Below are 25,700 nucleotides of genomic sequence, written 5' to 3' on the forward strand. Positions count from 1 at the left end.
GTGCAGTATGCCTTAAGATGAGAGAATAGTTTGTAACCAGACGGTCTTATCCTTTATTTTCAGGATGTTCCTTTTTGTTACCACCTTCCAGTTTTCACCTAGAGTTGCCTATATAGAGGGTCTTTTCTCTTAACAACCCCTCATCCTCAAATCTTCCCGGATTGTTTAGGATTTGTTTGGCTGTTGTTTACAAGAATCCACTCCTCTTCCTGAAAGCATGTCTTGTGGCAATGCAATATAGTTTCTGGCAGCTTGTTCAGGACTTCCCAGCAGTATTGCTGCATGCTGATTGTGCTGGAACTCAGGGAAGAAAGCCAACGAGGCCTAAAGGTAGAAAAGTCCAGCCCACAAAGTGCCACCCTGTCTATCTAGAGTGCTCAAATGATTACCAAAGTTAATTATTGTTTGCAGTGTTGTCACCGACTTGGTCTCAGGATTATTGGAGGGACATGGTGGATGAGGTAATATCTTAAGAGGAGTTCTGTGTGGCTGGTAGTCTTGTCCATTCACAAATGAAAGTAGAGCCAAGAAAAGATAATACATTGCTCACTTTCTTTCTTTAATAGTTAATTATTAGCATTAGAAGTAGTCCCAGGTTGTTAAGTAACCTTTATATCCTCTGTGTAAGTCAGCAGCTGGAGAAATATAAGCAAGTATTTTTATGTTTAATTTTAAATGGTACAGGGCACGATGGGGGATTCAGAGCAATGCCCAGTGATCTTGTGGCTTTGTTCTTCAGACCTTCTCATCAGAAACTCTACTTGGCTTCTTTTCTTTGCCTCATCCTCACCCCTTTCTCCTTGAGGACTTTCCTTCTTATAGTAGGAAGCTACTTCAGCTAAAATCTAGTATCGTGTGTGCAAAGTGCTCAGCTCCTTTTTCACGTGTATGTGTGTGCGCACGTGAGAGAGAACGAGCGAGCGAGCACGCGCACTTTCTCTGTGTACCAAAGTGAGTCCGTATCAGAGACTGGGTTAGAACGTGTTGCTCTTTGTGTCCCGTTTCTTTGCTGAGCCTCCTAGACCACGTTTTCTTCTCTTCCGTGAGTTGCCGCTTAGGAAACCATAGCTAGCTGCTGTTGGTTGAGAACCTGAATTTGAGGTTCCTGGATTCTTTTCTGGGCTTTACCAGTGACTGTGACTTTGGGCAGGTCTCTTTAATTCAGGGGTGGGGAACCCCCAGCCCGCGGTCTGGATCACTCTGTAGCTCACCTGGATGTGGATCCTGAGGCTCAGAGCTCCCCTATACCATATTTAGCCCACTGTGGGATGGGAGTGGTGGAGTCCCAAGCCTCACGGGCTGGAGTCAGGCAAGCCAGGGCTGTATACGTTCCACGGAGTCTGGCTGGAGTCGGGTAGGCAGTGGCTTCCTCTACCCTGGCTGGGTGAAATATGAGCTCCCCAAAATATGTTCCCCCAGCTGCCACACCCTTGTCGTCTCCCCAGTTGAGGGAACAGCAGTGCAATGCTGCGTGGAGGCTTTCCTCTGTCACTCTGGCCGCAGTTAGGGCTGCTCTGAACAGCAGGGGGCGGTGCCTGGGAGCGGGAGCAGCAGCAGAGCTGTGCAAGGTATGTGCCCCCATCCCGCTTGCCCAGACCCCACAGTCCCAGACCCTTCATGCATCTCATCGTGCTCAGGCCTTCCACTCTTAGCTTGTTTGTGCACCCTCCTCCTGCCCAGCCCTTGCACCCTCAGCCTGTTTCTGTACCTTCCCACCTACAGTCCCCGCACTCAGCATGGTCCTGCAACTTCCCTCCTACCTAGACCCCACATCTCCAGCCCACTCTGCACCCTCTGTCATTGCCAGATCTCACATCATCTCCTGAGCAGCCTGATCCTGCACACCAAACCCTGAACCCCTCCATCTTTGGTCCCAATCCAGGCTCTCAGAGGAGTTCATCTGGCCTGGGGGAGGCCCTGAACCTTAATCATTCTCAGCCATTCTGTATTCGAGGATGGAGTGTGAGGGGAGTGAGATGTCTCAGGCAGAGGCCCCATCAGTGAGGTGGTTTTTTTCCCCACTTTTATGTGGCTCCTGACTGATTTTTTTGTGGGTCAGTGGTCCCAAACCCGAAAATGGTTCCCCGCCCCTGCTTTAAATCATTCTCTGCTTAGTGTTTCCCTCTACAAAATGGGCATGACTATATTGTTGGCATGTTATAAAGCTTTATTTCCATTTGTAAAAGCATTTATGATTCTCTGTTTAAAGTGCTTGGAGGATCCCCATCCAGCTTCTTGCTTCGTATGACACACGTCTTTTAGGATATACTTTAAGAGGTCCCTCAGTTTTAATTGTTTAAAGACTGAGTGGCCACATATGGACTCCTTCATTCCTAAATTCTTTGTAACTTGTGCCATTACACTGCATTTAAAAAAAAATCCCAACAAATTTTATGTCAGGTTTATGTAACCGAATATTGCTTCTGTATATAATGTTCCCTAGCAGGTTGAATTTTAAAAATACCTCAGAGCAATAAAATGGAGACTTACTGATGTAATGGTAATTTGACTGGCAAACATTTGGATTCCATACATAAGTGTTTGCCTTCAGAGCTGTCAGATTATTTCTTGTAACTCTGCTGTTTTGAATCTCCCAATTCAATGTGTTTAGCCCTTTGAACTAACGTCAGTGCCGACGCAAGAGATTTCAATTTTCTAATTATGTCGAGTCCAATAATCAAATCTGATTTTTTTTTCCCCTACGGAGCCACTGTGATACAAATTTTAGTGAAACCAGTTGTTTGTGCCCTTTTCATCTAGACTTTACAACAGCAAGAATGCAAACTTCTATATAGTCGCAAAGAGGGCCAACGGCAAGAAAGCAAAAACAAAAATAGATACAAAAACATTTTACCTTGTAAGTAATATTCACTTTTTTTGTGTTTTGCTGTTAATATTGGGCTGGTACACTCATGTATCCTTTCACTGGGAGCAGTACAGTGCTCTTCTATTAAAACACCAACAGGCTGAAACTGTTGCTCAGTGATCAGCACTCATGCAGAGTACGTTTAAGATGGTTAATTTTGTGCTGTAGTTGTGCAGGAGAGAATAATAATAATTATATGCTTTTATATATCTCATAGTCAGATAAATTGCAAATATGAAGCACTGACTAAATAAGAACACAAACAACTTGATGTTTGATTTTAATTTCTTTAGAAATTTGAAATTGTCCTAGGGAGCAGGGAGAGAGGAAAGGTTGAGTCATCTGGCCATTTTCTTAGCTATTAGAAATGGTAAGTAGTCAAGTACATGCAAAACTTGGCCTTTATATAGTTTGTTTGGTACTAAGGAATCAATTACAAGTTCGCTAGTTGGTAATCACCAAATGCAGGACTTTAACGTGTTTACTTATCCTTCCTCTAGTTGATCATACCAGAGTTGTTCTACATGATGGAGATCCAAATGAACCAGTTTCTGATTATATCAATGCTAATATTATTATGGTACGTGTGTTATTGTCTACTTCAGTTTGTCACTGACCATGCTCGCAGTTGTCCCCCTCCTAAAAACAAATGACTCATTTTACAGTCGCCTCACTCATTGATATTTGTTTTGCTCTCCAGCCTGAATTTGAAACTAAATGCAACAATTCAAAGCCCAAAAAAAGTTACATTGCGACTCAAGGCTGCCTTCAGAACACAGTGAACGACTTCTGGAGAATGGTATTCCAGGAGAACTCTCGCGTTATCGTTATGACAACAAAAGAGGTCGAAAGAGGAAAGGTAAGATGGAACCTGAGGTGGTCCCCAGTGAAATCATTAAGTTTCAACTCAGATTAAGACTGACTGGTCTTCAGTCACGTTGACTTATGAACTTAAAGATGGTGATATGGTGCAGCTGCAATTCCCATTGGAGACCCGGCCCTGATCTGCAACATGCAGAGTGCCTCCTTCTCTCACTGATAGCCAGTGGGCTCAAGGGCACGCTCATCTCACAGGATCAGGCTCGTGTTTAACACAGGCTGACTAAGCTGGAGCTGCTTTCCATTAATTTACGTACTTCATAATTACTTAAGCAATGGGGCCAGTGAAGGAACCAGTACAGCTAGGATGCCATGCTGACTCCCAGTATGTTTCTCTCTTCTTCCCTTTACTTCCAATCCTTTCCACACGTGGTGTCAACAAAACTCTTTGGGCTTATACACTGAGCTAGTAACTGCGCCCAGAACCCCCAAAGCAGGAGTGACTTAGGACTCTGTATTCCTAACGTTCCTTGTGCTACCTCTGAGTGAAGTCTGTGCCCCAGTTGCTCACTCGGCCCTAGTGTTGCGTGAGTCTCTGGTAACTGCTCTGGCACTGCCAGCATGCTTATCGCTTTACAATAGAGAACTTTTACAGTCAAATATTCCAGAACATTGTCTTGTTTCTTTAAAGGCAGAGAGATTTTGTTTGGTCTCCCGTTCTTGCAATCTGGGGCTGTTAATCTGTTTCTGGATCCTTAACTTGTCATGTGGTGTGTGGAGGAGGGAAAAAAGAGAAATGGCTCAGAAATCTCGACAGACTAGCAGCAATTGTATTCCCGTGCTTGTGTGCAGCCTCGTTTGCTTTCTCAGGAGTGCTTTCCCTTGCATATTTGCAAACACTTTTGCTGAGGGTCTGTTTCTGTGGCTTTTCTGTGTTCTTTCCTCTACCTCTTTGTGAAGATGATACAGTGTTTGAATCTTGTATGTCACATCTTCAGAAAAAAAAATCATTCCGTTCAGTGTGATGAGGACTTGTAAGAAGACTGAGTCAGAAGATGTCTATTATTCTGAGTAATGAGAAATGTTAATACGCTTTGCACAGAAGGTGGATATTTGTAGATTTTATTAGCATTTTCCTCTGCCTTTGAGTCTCCAGGCTGCCCACGGCAGAGCTGTGGGTTGGCCCCTGGTTTTGACTTCCAAGTTGTTAAAAGCCTGCCTGTTCTTCATTTTAAAAAAAAAAAAAAAAAAAAAAAAAAAGGCCTCTATCTGGGTGGCTTGATGAAGGACTATGTGAAAGGTTCCCTCTGTTGGGACCACCTGGCCCACTGAAAGGAGCTGTCTTCCTCACTCTTGGAAGAAAATGAAGAAGTTATGGTGTTTAAAAGGAGTCATACTTCAGATGTTTTACTAAGCAGGCAAGGCTGATCTTGACTTTTTTTCCAAGGGATTGGTAGATGTTGCTGACCCTCTATCAGTACCCCTTTTTCATAGGCCTCACTCCTTGTTCCACCAGTCAACACACCTGCTGCACGTTCCCCAAGTTTCTTGGTGCTTCTGTCTACATCGAGCTGGTTTGCTCTCAACACTGATGACACAGCCCTTGAAAACATCTCTGTAATCAGATTGTTATAGTGCCGCATCATGTGCCAGGTATTCTTGAGATAGGCTTCAGCCTTTTCTCTTCAGTAAGCACTGATTGCTGTCCTGGTTAGACATGAATGCTTTTACATGCAAACCCAGGTGTTTTTATATCTGCAGGAGGTAGAAGGAAGCATGTTTCCCAGAGAAGATGACTTTAGGAACAGTTTGTTTCAGGCGGTAAGGTTTCCTGAAACAGTCTTGGAATCTATCCAGGACTCAAGACTACAAGATATGCGGGAGGGGAAGCAAACTAAAGCACATCATTACAAATTAAAATAATTCTCTCAGTAATTGTCTCCACCTTGTCTCTCTCAAATTAAAATGGTGCAGTCTTGGAAGGGATCCACCAAACTGATATACAGTGCATCCCCTTTCCCATGCTGGTGACTCTTTAAAATTACACATTACTGTTGAGACTCTTTATGCCAACATCTGCTTCCTTGTTTAGTATCCTGCATTAAAACAGCAAATTGTTATCTCTGGCTGCTTAAATACAAGATGTGGGTTTCAGCCCAGCTTGTGCTTTTTGCGGAAAACACAAACAAACAAAAGCTTCATTCCAAAGCCTCCTGGCAAATGCGTATGCATGCTTCCTGTATCTAGCATAATAGGTTCCCATGTTGGCAGCAAGATACTTTCCTCTGTCATGTTTTCTAGCTGCTGTTGGGTTTTGGCTGTGAAATTATTGACCTTCAGATGCACATTTATGGGGAAGTTGTTCTCTACAGTAGGGTGTGGGTGGGCTGCATTTGATATTGCTAGAAATTCTGTTTCTGCTACAGATTGTTCTCCCCTACAGTACATGGTTTGCATTCCCGGATTCTTATGGATCATTGTATCTAGCTATTCCACGTTACTGTTTTCACTTGCTGTTGGAGGACTGGCTTTTGTTATATGGAATACATCAGCACAGATTATAGAATAATTTTCCAGAGAAAGTGGGACATGGAAACAAGCTTAAATAGCAGCAGAGGTGGTGTTCTGCACCCTGTGAGGAACAATTCCTCGTTGCTTGGTGGAGGGCCTGGACAGTCTGGTGAACCTTCTGTGCTTTGATTTCCTGCTGAGGCGACAGGCAAACTTCTTCCACGATCCTTCCATGCTAAAAATTCCTCATTTCTTTGACTTACATTTATAGCTTTAAATACTAGGTTTTAGAACGACTTGTGAGGTTATTGCGTTCCTGAAGTTCTCAGTGTATTGAAACCACTTCTGTGGTGGGCGTGTCATATGCCTGTAGGCTTTACTCTTTGCTGTCACTGTGTTTTTTGTAAGGCACCAACATCAGGAACGCAGCTGGAAAGTAAAATGCTCTCACTCCTAAAGCTATACTTGAACTCTTCAAACTTTCTTATATTCTTTTTTCTCCTCCATCTTGCCACAGGGAAAAGAAATGTTGACCTTTAATGCATATTGGGTAATACAGGCAAACCTAGTTTTTCTGTTTGCTAGTCTTAGGCAGTTTGCATTGCTAGTAACTGTGAACTAGGTATTTATATAGACCAAGTTTAAATTTTCAGAAAACTGCATTTTTAAAAACAAATCTGGCTTATGAAATAGATATTAACTGTTTATTTCCTTCCATCTTCCAGAGTAAGTGTGTCAAGTACTGGCCCGATGAGTACGCATTAAAGGAATATGGAGTTATGCGAGTTAGGAATGTTAAGGAGAGTGCAGCTCATGACTATACACTAAGAGAACTCAAACTTTCTAAAGTTGGTCAGGTAAGTACGTCTGTAGCTGTTGCTTGGTTGGTTTAGTCCTTTAGAGTTTCTAACAAATATTCGTTTTTTTACTAAAAGGAGTAAACTTTCTAGTGGACGCATAAAGAGAGTTCAGGAAAGAACAGGCTTTTATGTTTCGTAAATCAATGCCTGACTTTCACTTTGAGGTTCAGCTTCTAAATCAAGTGATTTTTTTGGTGGTTTTTGAGCTCGGGGTATTGTCTTTACCCTGCAGATAGCGCGTACCTCCTGGCTACAACATCAGAGAATGTGGTTCTGTAGATTTATTGGGAAACCTGAAGGTAAGGTGTTCTTGCCCTTAAGGGCAAACCAAATAAGCCTTCAGTCTAGGTGCTTAAATGTGCCCCTTCACTATAGCATCTGAGTGTCGTGTATCACCTTGACTGTTGAGATACTTACCTGATGCCTGTTGTTACTAGCAGTGGGAGCCTCTGTACCAGTGCCAGAGCAATTCACTACTGTGATATTATCACATTTCATTGTTTTACTGTGTTTTTTCTTATTTGTTCTCGGGTACACAAAACATGCTACATTTCAGTATGTGGCAAGGGGTTGATGCCCTGCAGAACTTAGTCTGTTAAAGAGGGAGCTGCATAAGAGTGGGGTAGCAATGGCAGGATGGAGAGCGTGGGTTACTCTCTGGTTACTCAGCAAAGGCATGTGTGCAGCATGCTTGACTTACATGTGAATGAAAAGGAAACTGACTGAATTCAAAGGTATTAAAAGTGACTCTCAAAGAAGGGATTTGAAGGATGGGAGAGTGTTAGGTTGGCAGACCTGTTCAGGCAAAGCGTTCTGTGTGCAAGGGAAAGTGTGGAAAAAGGTGCAAAAACTGCTGAGAGATAAGCAAACAGGCAGGTTGCTTAGGTTGATATCGCTGGTTGAATGACACAGTAAGCAGAACACAGCGAGCATGCGTGTCATCCCGCTGAAGTCAGGTTGTGTTCTCAGGAGCAGAGTTGTGCTGTGTCCTGAAGGTGAGGCCAGGAAGCTACAGATTGATGCAGTAGAGAAGCAGGGAGCCATGAAGGGATTCAAGGAAGCAGATGACATGGTCCGATTGGCAGAACAGGCAGAAATATCTTGCAGGCTGTGTTCGTCTGGCGTGGCAGGGAGCAATGTCCATGTTGAGGAGGCAAGAGAGAAGTTACTGTAATCAAAAGGAATGCATGGCCCTTTTTAGGTTTTGACAGTGTTAAGAAGTCTGCTGAGTTTTCCTTTTTTAAACCAACTCTGATTCATCAGGAGTAAATGGACGCTTTTGTCTGGGTTTCTCTTGGTAGATTTAATTTTTTCACATGTGTGGGTGGCTCTTTTTCAGGGCAACACTGAGAGAACAGTCTGGCAATATCACTTCAGAACTTGGCCCGATCATGGAGTACCCAGTGATCCTGGTGGTGTCCTGGACTTCTTAGAGGAGGTCCACCACAAGCAGGAAAGCATCGCTGATTCAGGTCCTGTTGTGGTACATTGCAGGTACAATAATGTAGCTTAACTCCTAGCTTCCACTATGGGCTGCTTTAAGAGTTAGAAATGTCTCGTTGTGAAAAATGCAACTTTTTTCCTGGGTATTTGGCTACCTGAGGAAAAACTTGAAGTTTGATGGGCGAATAACTTAGCACAAGTGTTTCAGACTTTGGGATGTGAGGCATGCTAGCTGCCCGTCTCACAGGGTAAATGTTGGCATTTATTGTTCAGAGTGATAGGTGAATGTGTTTTTCTCTGGGGGTTTATAGGGAGAGGCACGCCTTTGTACTTCTCTGCAAACTAAGTATGTTTGAATTTGCTGTTCCATTGTGTTACCTCTGTCTTCTCCAGGTAAACCACACTTAGTTTCTAATTAGTTAAGCACTTCTAACTATTTGGCTGGCCACAGCTCAGTTCTATGTATTTGATAATATCAACTTGTAGTCCAGTACATCTTTGTATTGCACACTTATTTTGGTTGAGTTACTCTGATTTTATTGTCTGTTCAGAAAGGAAACCATAAACACTTCCTTCTTTTTTTTCTTTTTGACAGTGCTGGAATTGGACGAACAGGAACTTTTATTGTGATTGATATTCTTATTGACATAATACGAGAAAAAGGTAGGTTCCCCTAGTTAAGTTTCTTCACAAGTACTGTGAAAGTGCCATTGTAGGTTTAGTGTGGAAGACAATTGGTGAAGATCAGCAAGAAGTTGCAAGGTATATGTTTGTGCTGGGTAGATATCCCATCCCTTGAGGTATTTTCCTATTGACTTCAATGGGAGTCATATCGCCAGAGTCCTACAATAATCTGGAAAACTCCCCCTTTTTTTGGCTGGCATACCCACTTTTTGCCAATATGTTTATTCTGAGGCTATCCATGTGTACCTCCCATGTGCCATTTTCGCTGTCCAAAACATTTTAATGGTGCCGGTTTCTTATGTGCAAGGGTGAGTCTTCTGAAGTTACAGTGGACAGACAATGCCATGTTAACGTCCCTTATGTAGCTCAACATAAAGCTAGCACTGCTGATATAAGGTCTTTCCTGATCTAAAGACTGCTTATCTCTTGCCTGCTGAGCTACAGTGGGGTGGACTTATTTTTTGAAGGTACAAGCATGCCACCTCTGAGTGCCTCTATTATAACGAACATTTTCAGTTGAAGACTGGACACATCTGCATTTAGAATCTGATAGGGCAGTGCAAAGCGGTGACTCCTTCCTCCTACAGAACAGCTAGGCAGCTTGTTTTCATAGTGCTGTGAGTTGATGGACAAATATCTAAGCAAGGGCCTCAGACCCAGTTTTCCACCCCAAATAATTATTATAGTGGCAGCCAAATGTGCTATGTGTTTTTCCTTGACCTGGGCAAACACTGTCTAAAGAGCTGACAGTCAAAGAGAAAAGAACTTGTGTTACACTGCTACATTAACCCTGGTGGTCTCTTCTAGGTGTGGACTGCGATATAGATGTTCCAAAGACCATTCAGATGGTGAGATCGCAGCGGTCAGGGATGGTGCAAACAGAAGCACAGTACAGATTTATTTACATGGCAGTACAGCACTACATCGAAACACTACAGCGTAGAATTGAAGAGGAGCAGGTATGCTGGTCCCAAACCTACCCCTGTCTTTGTGGTGTGACGCTCATTGGGAACTTAATGTGATGATGGGGAGAAAAAGCAGAATTGCCCTGTTGCTGTTTGACTTTTTGGCTGTGTCTACACTTGCATTCCTCTTTCGAAAAAGACATGCAAATGAGGGAAATTGAAAATACAGATGAAGTACAGATTTATGTATCTGGCAACTCATTTGCATATGCTTATTTCAAAATAGCTTCTTTTGAAAGAAGAAAACCAGTGTAGATGCTGCTCTTTCAAGAGTAAACCCCATCTTCGAAAGAATCCTTCCCATAAAAAAGGGAGGATGGATTCTTTCAAAGATGGGGTTTACTTTTGAAAGAGCAGTGTCTACACTGGTTTTCTTCATTTGAAAGAAGCTCTTTTGAAATAAGCATATGCAAATGAGGTGCCAGATATGTAAATCCGGCACCTCATTTGCATTTTTTGGTTTCCCTCATTTGCTTGCCTCTTTCGAAAGAGGAATGCAAGTATAGACACAGCCTCTGAGGTTAATATGTTGTATGTTGATTGTACGCATCATGAAAAGGCTTGTTCTGTTACACTATTTGGTCCAAGAACTTAGCAGTTTATTTCAAGTCACTATCTTAAAAGACTTACAGAAACAATGATTTAGATAATTCTGAGGAAGTAAGTGTTTAGTTTTCGGCTGTCTGGCAGAGGAGAGGGTTCTTCCATTACCTTTCCTACCTACGGTATTTTCCTGGAAGGTGGAGCTATGTCTGAAATCCAATCCTGTGTTCTTCATGCACTCGGAAGAACTCCCATTAACAGCACTGCTTCGGCTAGGGTGTGCAAGAAATGTAAGACTCTCAATCTTAATAAAGAAGACTCTATTTTGCTTCGTTGTTCATGTGGGTTTCAAGACTTATCTCAAGTCTCTCCATTAAAATGGAATTGAAATTGTGGTAATTGTATTCTGAGAGCAGTCACTGACTGGCTAACATTTTAAGTTTTAATTACGAAAACATGATTATGGTTGTTTTATTTTGTCCCTGGAAAGAAACACTTTTAAAGAAAGGAGCCAATATAATTGCAGCAAAAAGCCAAGAAAGGGAGAGCATTTAGAGCAGAGACCCTGGCAACAAGGCAGAGCGGCTGCACTGGAATGAATGTTGGCTAATGTTAGCTAGCTCAGGATTAGTTGAAGTGGAACCATGGAGGTGTTCCTTGCTCTGAAAAGCTCCAGTAGCTCCCAGATGCCTTTGCCGATTGTTTATATTGTGCTGTAACTAGAGAAAAGGTTCAGTCGTTTTTATTCCTTGGCTCATTTGTTTTCAACCCTTGCCCTAAATGGCTGCTATCCTTGGTACTTAGCTTTGTCTGGAATGGCAGGGGCTGTCTGCAATTCTCTCCTCCTATTATACAGCTGAAGCTAGTGATCTTTCTCCCTCTTCCCAGACAATTCACATCATCTGTTCCGTACCTAATCACCACTACCACCTGCAGCACAGGACTCCCCAGGTGTTTCAATCATTTTTCTTTTATGACTCTGCTCTGCTGTGTCCTACCTTGCCTTAAAGCTCACTGAAGTTTGAAACTGCGCAGAGCTCTGACCTTCAAAGATTTTGTATTGTTCATTTCACTTGCAGCTCTTCGCAAAATTGCCTCTACTGTCTCTTGGTGTTTGGTTTTTAGTTCCAACATACATGGAGCTAATACGGTTACAATAGTGTCTGATATTAGAACAGAGGAATCATTCTGTGCTGTGATGGTCAGATGAAATCTGTAGCTGGGTAAAATTTATACTGCTGTGCTAAAGTGGTAACAAGACTTCAGCTGGGTTCTGTGCTTTTCTTTAATTCTGTGATAGTGCCTCCAGTTTTGGACTAAAAAGCCTTTTGATGCTCCTGTAGGAGCTAATGTAATCCTGAGCAGCCTCACGATGACACAGTGGTGGTCCACGTGAGCAGTGAGAAGGAGAGCGAGAGATAAAAATAGATGGAAATGGGCTGAGAGCACCGTTCCCTCTAATTTCTTCCATCCACGGGCAAAATAAATTTGTGTGCATCAAGGCAGGTGTGGATGTGTGACACCAATGGAAATGCACACTGCCCACTGTGAGTGCTCTGCTTATCGGCTGGGCAGTACCTGAATCTCTCTTGAATGGCTGCCCAAGTGTTCAGCTTACAGGGACACTGGGTGAGTAGAATGAATGAAGCAGCTGAGTGTCTCCTGTCCAGAGGTGGGAAAAGTATCCAACAAGTTACTTGACTGAATGGGCCTCTGCTTTTACTCATGGGTACCTGAGTATAATTGTGGTGTGTGTGTGCGCGCGCGTGCATGCACACGCCCACATGCATGCATGTGTACATACTTAAGTAGTTTTCCAAAGGGACGCTGGTGACATGTACTTAAACACCCTGCCACTCTTCTCCCCCGCCCCGGCTGTACTTTTACTCAAGTAGCTTTTTGGATACTTTTTCCACCTCTGCTCCTGTCTCCAATTTGCAGCTTATTTGGGAATGAAATTTGCTGTTTTGGTCAATCTTTCTACCAAAGGAACGTCTTGCCTCCTCCAAAAATAGTGCTGGAAAGAAAAGCGTATAGGGTGAAGTAAGATCAATATCTTATTCTTACGCTAATTCAGAAAATACCTTGCTTTGTTTGCCCACCTCTGCTCTAGAAGTATTCCCTGTTGCCTTTTGGCATTAGAGCCTCTGGGGTTTTTGTTATCCATATTGGCTGTGTCTACATGGGCACAAATCTTCGAAATAGCCGTATTTCGAAGATTACTAATGAGGCGCTGAATTGAATATTCAGCACCTCATTAGCATTAGGATGCTTCCGGCCGTGGCGCTTTGAAAACGCGCGGCTCGGCGCAGCTACACGGGCTCCTTTTCGAAAGGACCCTCACCTTTTGAAATCCCCTTATCCCGAAGGGGATTTCGAAAGGTGCGGGGTCTTTTCAAAAAGGAGGCCATGTAGCCGCGTGGCGCGCTTTTGAAGCACCGCGGCCGGAAGCATCCTAATGCTAGTGAGGTGCTGAATATTCAATTCAGTGCCTTATTAGTAATCTTTGGAATATGGCTGTTTCAAAGATTTGTGCCTGTGTAGACACAGCCATTGTGTTTTAAACATTGCCTGTTGCTTCTGAATGTAGAAAAACTAGAAAGTAAGCTTGTTTGGTTAGTATCCTTCTTGGAAGCAATATATTTTTTTTTTTTTTTTTTTTTTTTTGGTAATGCTGAAGTAACTTGAATAATTATTTCTAATTAGGAACAATGGAAGTGGGGTAGAAATAATTAAACTGAATAGTAGGAATAATTATAACAAATTAGTGAACTCGGAGGAAGAAAAGCCTTTGTATATCTTCATGGCTTTTCTCTCAGTCAGCTAAAGGATCAGAGCTGATTTTGAATCTGCTTCTCGCCTGCCTTTACACTTAAAATAAGTCAGCTGGTTGACTTGGCATTTGTCACATAGAAGAATTTAAAGTCCAGTTTTAGGGTGCCACATAAAATTGACCTTTGTTATCTGTGTGTTGGTGAGTGTGTGTGTCTCACGGATTGTAAAATTGAGGCAGGATCTGAAGCTTTATTCCCCTTAAATCTGATTTTTGAACGGTCACAGCCACAAAATAATCGTTTTTGACTAGTGGTCCCTGCAAAGTGATTTGTCAGGAGAAGACAGGAGGCAGAAGTGGTAGAGAACTTCTCATTTCTAATGGCAACTGCATATAACAGCATAGGCTGAGATTTTCAGAATTGCCTCAATGGGAGTTAGTAATCCAAGGCTGTGTCTTTACTTGGAGAGCTACAGTGGCATTGTTGTAGCCGTGCGGCTGAAGAGCTTCACTGTTACCACTCGCTACAGCAATAGGAGGAGTTCTGCCATCACTGTAGTTAATCCACTTGAAGGCGGTAGCTAGGCCTGCAGAAGAATTCTTCCATAGGCTTAGTGCTGTCTACATTGGGGATTAAGCTGGCATAGGTATGTTTCTCAGCTAGGTTTTTTTTCAGACCCCTGAGGGATGTAGCAATGACAATGCAATTTTTCTGTGTAGATTTGCCCCACGTCTCCTGAGAGACTGTGAAAATTACAGGATTGATTGGTTTGTTAGGTGCTGCTGGTCTGAGCCCTTCAAGAATACACCTTGGAAAATGTTTGGAGTGGGGCTTGCAACATGTATTTGACCTTTTAAACCTTGATTTTGGTATATATTTAACTATTATTAATGCCTATCCTAAACTGGAGAATGAGTCCAATTTGCCTCACGGGCAATGATACAATCACAGAATCACAGGGCTGGAAGGGACCTCAGGAGGTCATCTAGTCCAGCCCCCTGCTTCAAGCAGGATCAACCCCCACTAAGTCATCCCAGCCAGGACCTTAAAACCTCAAGGGACGGAGAATCCATCACATGTCTAGGCAACGCATTCCAATGCTTCATCACCTGCCTGGTGAAGTAGTTTTTCCTAATATCTAACCTACACCTCTCCCTCTTCAACTTCAGACCATTGCTCCTTGTTCTGCCATCTGACACCACTGAAAACAGTTTCTCACCCTCCTTTTTAGAGCTCCCCTTCAGGAAGTTGAAGGCTGCTATTAAATCACCTCTAAGTCTTCTCTTCTGTGAACTAAACAAATCCCTCAGCCCATCCTCATAGGTCTTGTGCTCCAGACCCTTAATTGTTTCTGTTGCCCTTTGCTGAACCTGCTCCAGCAAATCCACATCCTTTTTATACTGGGGGGCCCAAAACTGGACACAATATTCCAGATGTGGCCTCACCAGTTCTGAATAAAGAGGAATAACTACTTCTCTAGATCTGCTCGAAATGCTCCTCCTAATGCACCCTAGTATGCCGTTAGCCTTCTTGGCTACAAGGGCCCACTGTTTACTCATATCCAGCCTTTCATCCACCACAACCCCTAGGTCCCTTTCCATTGTACTGCTGCTGAGCCAGTCGGTCCCCAGCCTGCAACAATGCTTGGGATTCTTCCGCCTCAGGTGTGGGACTCTACACTTCTCCTTATTGAACCTCATCAGATTTCTTTTGACCCAGTCCTCCAATTTGTCCAGGTCCCTCTGGATTCTCTCTCTACCCTCCAACGAATCTATCTCTCCCCCTAGTTTTGCGTCTTACTCAAACTTGCTGAGGGTGCAGTCCAGTCCCTCATCCAGGTCATTAATAAAGATGTTGAGTAACACCAGCCCCAGAACCGAGCCTTGCGGCACTCCGCTTGAAACAGACCACCATCCAGATATTGAGCCATTGACCACTACCTGTTGGGCCTGACCATCAAGCCAGCTTTTTGTCCGTCTTATAGTCCAAGGATCCAACCCATATTTCCTTAACTTATGGACAAGAATGTTGTGGGAGACCGTATCAAAAGACTTGCTGAAGTCAAGGTATATCACATCCACTGACTTCCCCACGTCCACAGAGCTTGTTACCTCATCATAGAAGTTAATCAGATTGATAATGGTACACTGATTGATGGATCTTTTTGTCAGACTTGGATAAACTTACAATGTTGGCACCTCTGGTTTAAGACTGGGGAGATGGCTGGGCAGGGACCAAACATTCTGTGAAGATGTTTATCGAAAGTCAAAAATAATATCAACCTATAGGTATAGCCACACTGCACATTGTAGTTACAGAAGTGACATCTGTCATGCTTTAACTTTTATATAAATTAACATACCTCGTTTCTGTAAAAAGTGGTTTGATTGATTTATATTTAATTTCTTGAACTTATATTTATTAACTTTCAGAAATGTAGATTTCTGTTTTTATTAACAATTCTAATTTTCATGTTCCCTTTTTTCAGAAGAGTAAGAGGAAAGGCCATGAATACACAAACATAAAATATTCTTTATCGGACCAGACCAGCGGGGATCAGAGCCCACTTCCACCATGTACTCCAACCCCAACTTGTCCAGAGTAAGTAGCAGTTCCTGAAAGTAACAAGTGAGTTCTGAAATGCCTGTGAATTGAAGTAGATCCAGCAACAGAGAGCCTAGTTTGGGCTCTTTTCCTTACAAAAATGTATTTCTAATCATCTAAAAAAGAGGAATTTCATGAGCAAACTCTTGCTTTCTTTCGCTATTCATTTGAGTCCTTTGCTAAGTTTTTCTGGTATCCCCACAAACAGAATTTTTCAGTCCTGCACTGGTGGTTTTATTTTTTTTCCCCATGTGACATAAAGGGACACGGGTGATAAAGGTCTTTAATTTGTTGAAACATTGGTTCTCCACCGGTGGCGGGGGGCGGCGGGGAGCGGGTGCCAGCAGGTTTCAGGAGGTACTCTGAGCAGAGCCAGTGTGAGACTCACTGGGACCCTTGGGAGAAGGCTGAAGTTGTACCCAATGCGTGGAAAACTGCCTGCCAGCCTGAAAGCAAAGCCTGACCAACTTAGCTTTGTGGGTGCCTCTCTGTCACGGTGCCCCCGGACAGTTGCCTGCTTACTACCCCATAAGGCCAGTTCTGGCTTTTCTGTGCAAAAAACTAGTTATTTTGGCACAGGTGGGCTTTGGAGGGAGTTGTACTACATTGGGGCCTCAGGAAAGGGGGAAAAATAAAAAAAAGGGTGAGAACCTTTGTGTTAAAACACATGAAAAAATTATCTTGGGTGTGAAGCACTTAGATAAGAAAAATGTACCGGTTTTTCTATTCATAGAACACAAATTGTACATGAGTCCCTGCAGCCACTTATGAACAGAGCAACTGTTTAGCAAGCATATACACCAGTTCCTAACAGTGCTTTAAGATAGGAAGTAAAGACAGTACCATATCCCAGTGAAATGATCCGTATGTATTATGTATTTCTGCACTGACCATCACTATGGTATCAGAGCTAAGGGAAAATGTAGGTTGAAAGAATTCAGTGACTCAGATTAGAATTTAGTCAGGATACTGAGGTTAATACCTCTGTACGTGGGGTGCAGTGTGGTGGAAACAGCACCTTTGTTAAGAAAGGTCCCTGGGTTTCAGAAGGTTGGCCAGAAAAGTGGAAGAAAATCACTTAACACTGTTCTGTTCTGTTTCCCTATTTTGTTGTTTTTTCTCATTAACTTCCTCAATGACTGGAATTGCAGTAAAATGGCAATGCCCCCCTATTGTAATCTCGCCTTCATCCTGTCCCAGTTTTTCTGCTGACTTCATTCTCTGCAACCCTTTTGATGTTAAAGTGGACAACTTCAAAGCTTGCTTGGCTTGGAGTTGTCACAGAATCTGCAACGTTGACTAGGTCATGCAGAAATCACCCAGTTCTCTGACTGCAGAGGCTGTGTGCTTTGAAGTGAGTTGAACAAGCTATTCGCTAACTTCATTGAATCTTGTGAGGTGTATTTATTTTCTAGAAAAGCTGACTTTATTTCCCTATACAAATCTGTCATTTTAGAATGAGAGAAGATAGTGCTAGAGTGTATGAAAATGTGGGGTTGATGCAGCAGCCGCAAAAAAGCTTCAGATGAGATGTACAGAAACTTCCATGCAAAGGAAGGTATGCGGATTGGAAATGCTAATAGATCTCGCTTAAAGCTGCTTTTGTTGCACCATGGCATATTTTAACTTGATCATGATTCTGTCATGAAATGTAGTTAATCCAGCAAGCTTTGCCATAGTGTCAGTTGGTTTAGCAGCTGAAGTTTTGCACATAATTTTCACAGCCACTTGATTTATCAAGTGAGGAGGGTAGTAGTTTCACTGAATGGAGCCTGATCTGGCCCAGTGCCTTTTGGGCTGCACCAACAGAGACCATGTTTACTCTGGGGGAAAAAAAATGAAGAAGTATTTTTATATCCTAGAACTTTCTAAAAATATTAAAAGAGAATAAAAGGTTGTAAACAAATACTATCCTCTTGCTCCTCCTTCCAGGGCCCAATCTCTAAAGAAGGGAATTTAAAGGGAATAAAACTTGAGGTGAAAGGATGGCGAGTCAAAAAAGTCATTAGAAATACAAGTACTGTCTGAAAATTGACTCTCAGAATGGCACTTTCTCTGCACACGTACTCCCTATTGGCTCAGTCCTGCAGCCTCTGGGTTCAGACCCTGCAAACCTTATTCATGTACAGTAATCAATAATATTATTATAATAATAATTGAGCTTAAAGGAAAGAATTCCATTCCAACATGCAGAAGTCAGGCCTTTCAGAGCAAAAGCTAGAGATCAGAGCTCATACCCCATTTTGTTTATAAAATTTGAAGCAGACTACCATTACAAGTTAAAATTGGTTTTGATTATTGCACATAGGTAAAGTTGCAGGATCTGACTGAAAGTTTTAACTGCTAAACCAGCTTACATTGTGGCAAGGATTCTTAGGTTAATTACATTTCAGAATTGCGACTGTGGCACTGAGTGAGTCTCTACGTATGAGAATTGTTGGACTGGGCTGTAAGTGGTTCTTAAATCCTCTCATTTTGATCTATTGGCCAAATACGTTTTTTGCTCATGTTAGCATTGCTGAGCTGATACAGCTACAAGAGGGGTGGGAGGGATGCTGTTCTGACTCTCACTCATTATTTACACAGATGTGAGAGCCAAGTGAGAATCAGATAAAAACTTTCAGATTTCTGGGAGAATTTTTGACACCAGACACTTTTGTATTACACTGAATAATTTTGGACTCAGAAACTGAGCCAGCTGGCTCTGGAAGTTAGTGCTAAAATAAATACAAGGGGTCCGTGATTTCACTGTACATGGAGCCCCCTTTGAGAGAATAGCTGTACTTTAAATCTTTGTACGGGATTTTAGCATATGGCTTTTAATATACTCATGTGATAGAACACCTCTGCTTCACAGAGGTGGCTGGGCCAGGGATCTGAAAACATGATTTATAAGGACACAGACACTCACCCTGACCCAATAGACTGTAACCCACATCAGAGTTGGAAAGTGGTCCATAAACTAGGCATTTGTGGAAAAAGTCATGGTCTGATGATCTGTTTGATGGGTTTTTGGAATGTATCCTGTTTTGGAGTCCACGTTTCAATAGCTCGCTGATTAATACTCCTTACTTCCAGGGCACAGTACACGCCTTGAAATCCTCTCAATTATGTGGTGCCATCCACTCAACCCTCAAGGAAGTTAAACTACCAAAACCAATTTTAACTTACAATGGCTGTCCAGCTTCTTAAGCAAGATGGAGTATTAGCGCTGATCTCGGATCTTTGCTCTGAATAGCCTGCCTTCTGCGTGTTGGAATTGGAATTCTTTCCTTTAAATTGAAGGGAGTTGGGTGCTTATAGGAAATATTACATAGACATGAGGACTAAAACATTCTGTCTCTGGAACAGCGCCAGCCTAGACAGCTGCACTGTAAGCTTGCCCATGCAGCTTTGCAAGTATGCTTTGATCTTGGCCTGTGATAGGGACTTGGAGACCACCTAAGGATACAAGGCAGCAGTCTGTCAATTCCTTGGCCTCTTAACTGACACTGTCAGAAAAGTGCCAGCTGTGTTTGTATAATGTGGACAGGTGTCCACAAGGAATGAAACTGAAAACACTGACTTCAGCTCCCAGTTGGGTATGAATGACTTTCAGTCACTGCCAGCTCTGGGCAGATTGGAGCAAAGACTAGAGTAGGAAGTGAAGGGTTTTCATCCTGTTATTAATATGATATCACTGAATAAACCCTTTCCATTACTCAAATAAATATTTGCATTTTGTCTTACACTATATTTAAATATCTGTAATCTTTTGGATATTCCCTAGCCAAATGTAATACAGTTCTCAAAGACTAGCCCAGTACAGCAGATGTCAGTTAGAAACATCACAACTTGAATTTGTTCAGAATAAAATTAATTTAAAAGTTAAGTTTCTACATTCTTTTGATACATTCTGATCTTGGGCCTATGTTACCTTATGCTGATCCTTTCAAGAATTAACAGTTTTAGGCTTCTTTTATTGTCTAGTGCAACTGAAAATGCAAAATGAACTGTGCTAAATGGTGAAAAGTAAATTAGACTTCAATTCTTTCAGCCTCTGTTCTAAGAAGCTGGTAATCTTCCTTTTGTGCTTAAAAAAATAACTTCAGCTCTGTCACTGTACCTTTTGATAGAATGTGTTTATAATTGGAAAGTGATTGTGGAAGAAAATGTGCCACTATGTGAAAGCTGGGAGAAAACCAGACTGTCTTTTTCTAAACTGATGCATACCTGTAATTTTATGAAATGCTACCTAATGTTTTAGATCTAAGATTAATAACTGCAGTTGTGTCAAAATTAACTATCTCCATGTACGTTCATAATAATGAATTATTATAGTACATGTTTCTGAAGGGTTTATAATTTTTTTGCTTTTACAGAAACGAATATTTTTAAAAAAGGTCAAGAAAGAGATGGAACAAGCTTCATATGAAGAATGAACTTTGAAGGCTTGGTACCTTTTTATTTATGGTGTTTAACCTTTCAGTAATAAGCGGAACTTAAGACCAGCTAAAGATCATTATATCCTTTCTCTCCCATACCTGATTTACAGTTGCTCATTTTTCACATAAAAAGGAAATCTTCTCTACAATGTTGAAAGATATTTTGTAGAATCTTAATTGTGAATCCAGCCAATGGTTAGACTGGCATTCATCTGCTGCAAATAGCAATTTTTGTTTTGAAATCTAGTTGTTAGCATTATTTCTTACCAGAGCAGTTGTGGGATATTTTTTTTTTTAGTGGGGAAGCAGTGAGGTGGGTAAGTCCATTACATTAATATAAAATACTAATGGGAACAAAACTTGTTTGAAGATAGTGGATCACCCACAATAATAGTCAGCTGTATGATAAAATTAGTCCTAATACATTTCAAATGTGGTCTGAGTGGGACAGTGTGAGCAGTCTGTCTTTGATATGAAGGTATTTTTTTGTAACAGCTGATGATTTTGATTACTTCACAGCTGTGTTGCTGGAGAGGCTATTTTTGAGCAACTGCAAAAAGTAGCCTTTGCATCAGACTAGAACATTCTCAAGCTGACCCGTAGCCAAGGTACCAATTTACAGCTACTCTGTTAAAACAAACAAACAAACACTGCTGTTCAGCAATGGTGGGGGTGCCGCCTATGGTAATTTGTCAGCATTCATTTATGAAGCAGGAGATCTGAGCTGTGGAGTTGAGACATTTTAGGCAGCTCTGCAATGACACTTGACATCCCATTAAAACAAACTAGTAACCACATTTGTGGGCTGTTATCTTAGGCTGGAGTTAATCCCTTCTTAAAAATGATGGTTATTGGGCCATCTGATTCTCAGTAAGGCCTTACTCTAGTGGAAGGGGCTCATTCAGAGCTGCCTGGGGAAAACAACTACATGGAAAGTAGCTTTTGCCTAAAATTGCCTTAGTGAAAAGGGCAGTGTGGGTACCAGCCCCTTGTTCTGGTCTGTTTCATCAGGCAGGCATTTCACTAACATTCTGCCTAAAGTGCCTTTCAGAGACCCATCCAATTTGCTGTCCATGTTTTAGTTAAAAATAAAATAAAATAAAAAACTGCATCTATCTCTAAAACACGCTTTTGATTGTTATGAATGAAACAAAATCCTCCCAGAGTGACACCAGCAGTGAGAGATGCAATTACAGTGCCAGAGTTACCTGGGTTTGTTCATCGGCAGAAGAAGGGCTGTAAGCACTTCCCCTGTTGCCTGCATTAGACAAAGTTTGCCCTGTTGGGTTGTCTGACTCTCTAGACCTCCAATGGCAGCCTACAGCAGCTATTTTGGTTTGCTAATAGCAGGCTCGGGATCGAGGAGCTGGTGCCAGAAGTTTTTCAGCAGCATCTTTCCCCTTGCTGCTGGTGGTGTTCTGAGAAGCCACCAGATGGTATTGAGGATCTATAATTATTTTTATTTAGCGTATGCAGATCACGGTAATTGCTACGTTGCATTGCAGTATGTACAGTAAGGGTGCAGGAGTGATAGTTACATTATTGGTCGGATTAGTGAAATTACACACAAGCCTGGAATGTAAGCAGTGCAAAATCTGTGCCCCCTCCGTTGATGTGGGACTTCCATTAGCTTTCCCTGAGAATGCTTTGCAAAGTCAAATGTTTCACATTTTGTGTTTGTTGGAACTGAATGAAGGTGCATCTTAACTTTAAACTGAACTTTGTTACTTTGCCTCTTGTACTTTGTTGTTATACCTCTTGTCTTCTGGTCCTGGAACTCCTGTCACCAGCAAAGCATAATATTTGTGTCTTAATGTCCTAGTCTATAGCACAGTAATTAATATTCGCACCCTCTGTAGATCTAAAGTTCTTACGGCTTGATGAAAGGCTAGTTAATTTTCATCTACTTGTGTCCATTCAGTCACAAATAGAATATTTGCTTTAGATCACTTTCTTTCCCCAGCTTCTGTATATAGTTCCATTGTGTTGACTTTTTTTCTGCAAAGGTTAAATAGGGATCATTTAAGTGCCGAGTTTGGTTTTGAATACTTCCTTGGACACAGCTAGATTTTAAATCTGGAAGAAATGAAGTGCACGTTCAGGATTAGAAATACTTTGTACCAAAATGAAAATTCAAAGGAAGATCCTCTGAGCAGTAGTTTATAAACTGCACTAATATGGCCTGTCCTAAAGATTGACTTGTATAAGCTGCAACCAATAATATGGTGATGTATTCATCATAAAACTGCCTCTCGTAAGATAGCATTTAAGCTCTGTAGAACTCACCGCTGTAGTTATTTGTTCCTTGAACTGAGGAAATCTTTTGTCTAGAACATGTGTTGATCTTAAGGAGCACACAATGGATGAATGTTTCTTGAATTAGAAAAGATTCATGAAGATTGTATGTTACAAAGAGTTGTTTCTTTTTTAACTGGAGTGATCGGCCCTGCTGACAACCAAAGGGGGGAGGGAGATCTCACAGGTTGCAAACCAGCTGCCTTTCAAACATAGCCAACAGAGGAGTAACTCTTTGTGTCTTTCTCTTTTATTATTGTTTTAAACATTAGTTGTTTTATTGCAAATCAAATGAGCTATAAACATCCTTTGGTACAGGGAAAAATGTTGTTTCGTGTATGTCAGTGGGTTTTTAAAAACTCAAGTAACATCACTTTACAAGCTATTGCTGTAACAATGGGTTGGAAAAGGGGATGCAGCTTTGAAGTGTTCTATGGTAGAAAACTTTATACCACAAGGGAAATCTAAATGAATTCCGAAGGCACAATATTATATGCCAGCAAGAAACTGCTGCAGACCTAATATACTGAATGTTTTATAACATACACTTTAATTTCAGGTAATCTTTATTAGGTCTGATTAGGTCTTCTGTTGACCAAACATTTTTTCTCTTGAGATATGTGTTCAAAAATACAACTTCATTAGCTGTATCCCTAGCTATAAAACTTGTTTCTTTTTTCCTTGTAGGGATGGGATAAATCGAACAGTTGGTACTAGGACATTTTTTTCATAATTTCCTTGTTTCAAATTAATTTTTAATTTTTTTCAATTTTTAAATAGCAAAACAGTAATTATTAATTACAGACTTGATTATTTATGACACTATCATGATTTTTTTATTACAGTACTAAAGGTTAATGGAAAAAGATCCTTTACTAGGTGGACTAGACAGTACATTTATTTTTTTTCCTGCAGTGTATGAAGTATTGTACCAGAGTATTAAATGAAATGTAATATTTTATTGAAAATCTCTATCCTTCAAAAGGAGGACATTTAGGATGTCATCAATTTGATGTGAATCATGTAAATGTTAATAATGATGCGCTGTTTTATTATACATTTAGTGTTTCAAGAGACTCACTTAATTGCCTTTTGCCCACGTGCATTCTGTAGATCATTTACAATTGTCAAAATGTGACATTAAAAGACTAGATCATGTATAGAAATATTAGTGGTTGTTTATTGTTTTCCCTGCTCGTATTTATGGGTATTAGTTCAGCTGCTTTGCAAGCTGTGCTGTGATTTTGATTGCTGCAAGGTTATATTATCAATATAAAAGCATATTTGTAAACAGCAGAATTAAAAATTAGGAATAAAAATAATTTTTCTTATAAATTTTTGACCATTACTCCAATTCTTTTTCTGTAACGCTTGTATTAAATTCAAGGTTTATTTTATTACGTAACCCTGCTCCCCACTCTAGATGGGGGAGTGTTTCTGATCTAATTCCATTCTGCCTTCCTCCAGTGCAGAGCTCTGTGCCATATAGAGGGTCTCTGCCTACCCAGGCTTCTTATGGTATAATATGTCTCAGTCTGTTTTATAATCTGTGCTACGTTTGTTCAAGAACTCCTCTTAAACCCTAAGAGCTGCGACCATAACATGCAGCCAGGCACAATCACCGTCAGGGTTTGGTTGTGCCTGGAAAGTGGGAAGTGCCTGAAATCCCAGGGTTTCCCTGAACATGGAAAGGGAGGGGCACAGACAGGAGGGCTGTGATACTGAGAGTGGCCACTGGGGACATGGGCATCACCAAGAGAGAGGCCAGCAGGGCTGGGACTCCTCCATTTGGCCTGTCTAAAAGACGGGATAAGCTCCCCTGCCCCAAACCCAGAGTCATGTCGTTCCCCATCCTGTGTTGTCATCAGTCTCTGTCCAACCCCCCACACAGTGGGGAGCCTACTGGCTGCGCAGGAAATGCTGAAGGCTGGCGGCAGTCCCCAGAGCCTTGTCCCACCTAGACTGCCTGCGGGGCATGGGAGGATGGGAGGCAGCCTTGCCCGGCCAACAGGCTGGTGGGGGGGCAACTTGGGGGGTCCAGTCCATTGAAGCCTGCTCCTCATCCCAGACACCCTGCAGGCTATGGAAGGCAGTTGGAGAGAGGGATGGCCCCTGGAGCCTGCCCCCTCAGACCATGGGCTGGGGGGGGGGGGTAGTTGGATGGAGGGCAGCTGCAGAAGGTGGTAGTTCCCAGAGCCTAGCTACCCACACAGACAGACTGCAGACCAAAGGGGACCAGGGGTCAGGGGAGCAACCCCCAGAGCCTGCCCCCCTCAGGGAGCCTGTGCACTGTGGGAGACTGGGGGAGGGGCACAGCCCCCTGGAGCCTGGCTCCATCCGAGACAGCCTGCAGGCCAAATGGGGTACACTGGAGGCAGCCCCCAGAGCCTCGCCCCAAATTCGACAGGCTACAGACCATGGGGGGCGGTCTGCAGGAGAGAACAGCCTCCAGAACCTGCACCCCACCGGCAGCCTGTAGGCCGTGGGGGGCAGCCCCTGGAGCCTGGCCAGCCCCTGGAGTGCCCCACCACCCAGGCTGCAGGACAGAGGGGGCTGCTGGAGGCTGGGAGGAGACCTCAGGCTCCACCTGACGTGCACGCAGCCCCTTCCTCCCTCCCTCCTAGGAGGAGTTGCTGGACAGAGATCGTAGCCCCGGTCCCCCTCAGGAGGAGCTGCTGGATGAGAAATGCTACCTGGGCCCCTGGGAGAAGCTGCCTCTAACAGCATCGCCCGCAGCACCATGAGGTAGTTCTGGTAACTCCTCCCAGCCCCCTGTCCTAAGACCCAGGCCCTGACTTCTGCACCCCCATCCTTGGCCTTGAGACCCCCAACTACCTTCTGCCCTGAGACCCCACCCCACCCCCAAACCCTCACTCCAGCCTTCATTTTTGAAAAATGCTCACACTGAAAAA

The 25,700-nt window shown here is 42.5% G+C and overlaps 1 protein-coding gene across 2 annotated transcripts in view; it reads left to right on the forward strand.

The window, feature by feature from the left end:
- The window catches only part of PTPN11 (protein tyrosine phosphatase non-receptor type 11), a 42,005-nt gene extending 17,898 nt beyond the window's left edge, over positions 1 to 24,107 (forward strand). Inside the window, exons 7-16 of one of the 2 annotated variants that reach the window (XM_075012658.1) lie at positions 2,761 to 2,857; positions 3,367 to 3,446; positions 3,567 to 3,725; positions 6,922 to 7,053; positions 8,396 to 8,550; positions 9,095 to 9,162; positions 9,991 to 10,142; positions 15,954 to 16,066; positions 17,526 to 17,627; positions 20,431 to 24,107. In XM_075012658.1, the coding sequence (XP_074868759.1) occupies positions 2,761 to 2,857; positions 3,367 to 3,446; positions 3,567 to 3,725; positions 6,922 to 7,053; positions 8,396 to 8,550; positions 9,095 to 9,162; positions 9,991 to 10,142; positions 15,954 to 16,066; positions 17,526 to 17,598 (1,029 nt within the window). In that variant the 3' untranslated portion in view covers positions 17,599 to 17,627; positions 20,431 to 24,107. The remainder of the gene's footprint in view (positions 1 to 2,760; positions 2,858 to 3,366; positions 3,447 to 3,566; positions 3,726 to 6,921; positions 7,054 to 8,395; positions 8,551 to 9,094; positions 9,163 to 9,990; positions 10,143 to 15,953; positions 16,067 to 17,525; positions 17,628 to 20,430) is intronic. The other variant, XM_075012659.1, reaches the window with a different exon arrangement.
- The last annotated feature ends 1,593 nt before the right edge of the window (positions 24,108 to 25,700 follow it).

Source organism: Carettochelys insculpta, chromosome 18 (assembly GCF_033958435.1).
Source record: "Carettochelys insculpta isolate YL-2023 chromosome 18, ASM3395843v1, whole genome shotgun sequence".
NCBI classification, from domain to species: Eukaryota; Metazoa; Chordata; order Testudines; family Carettochelyidae; genus Carettochelys; species Carettochelys insculpta.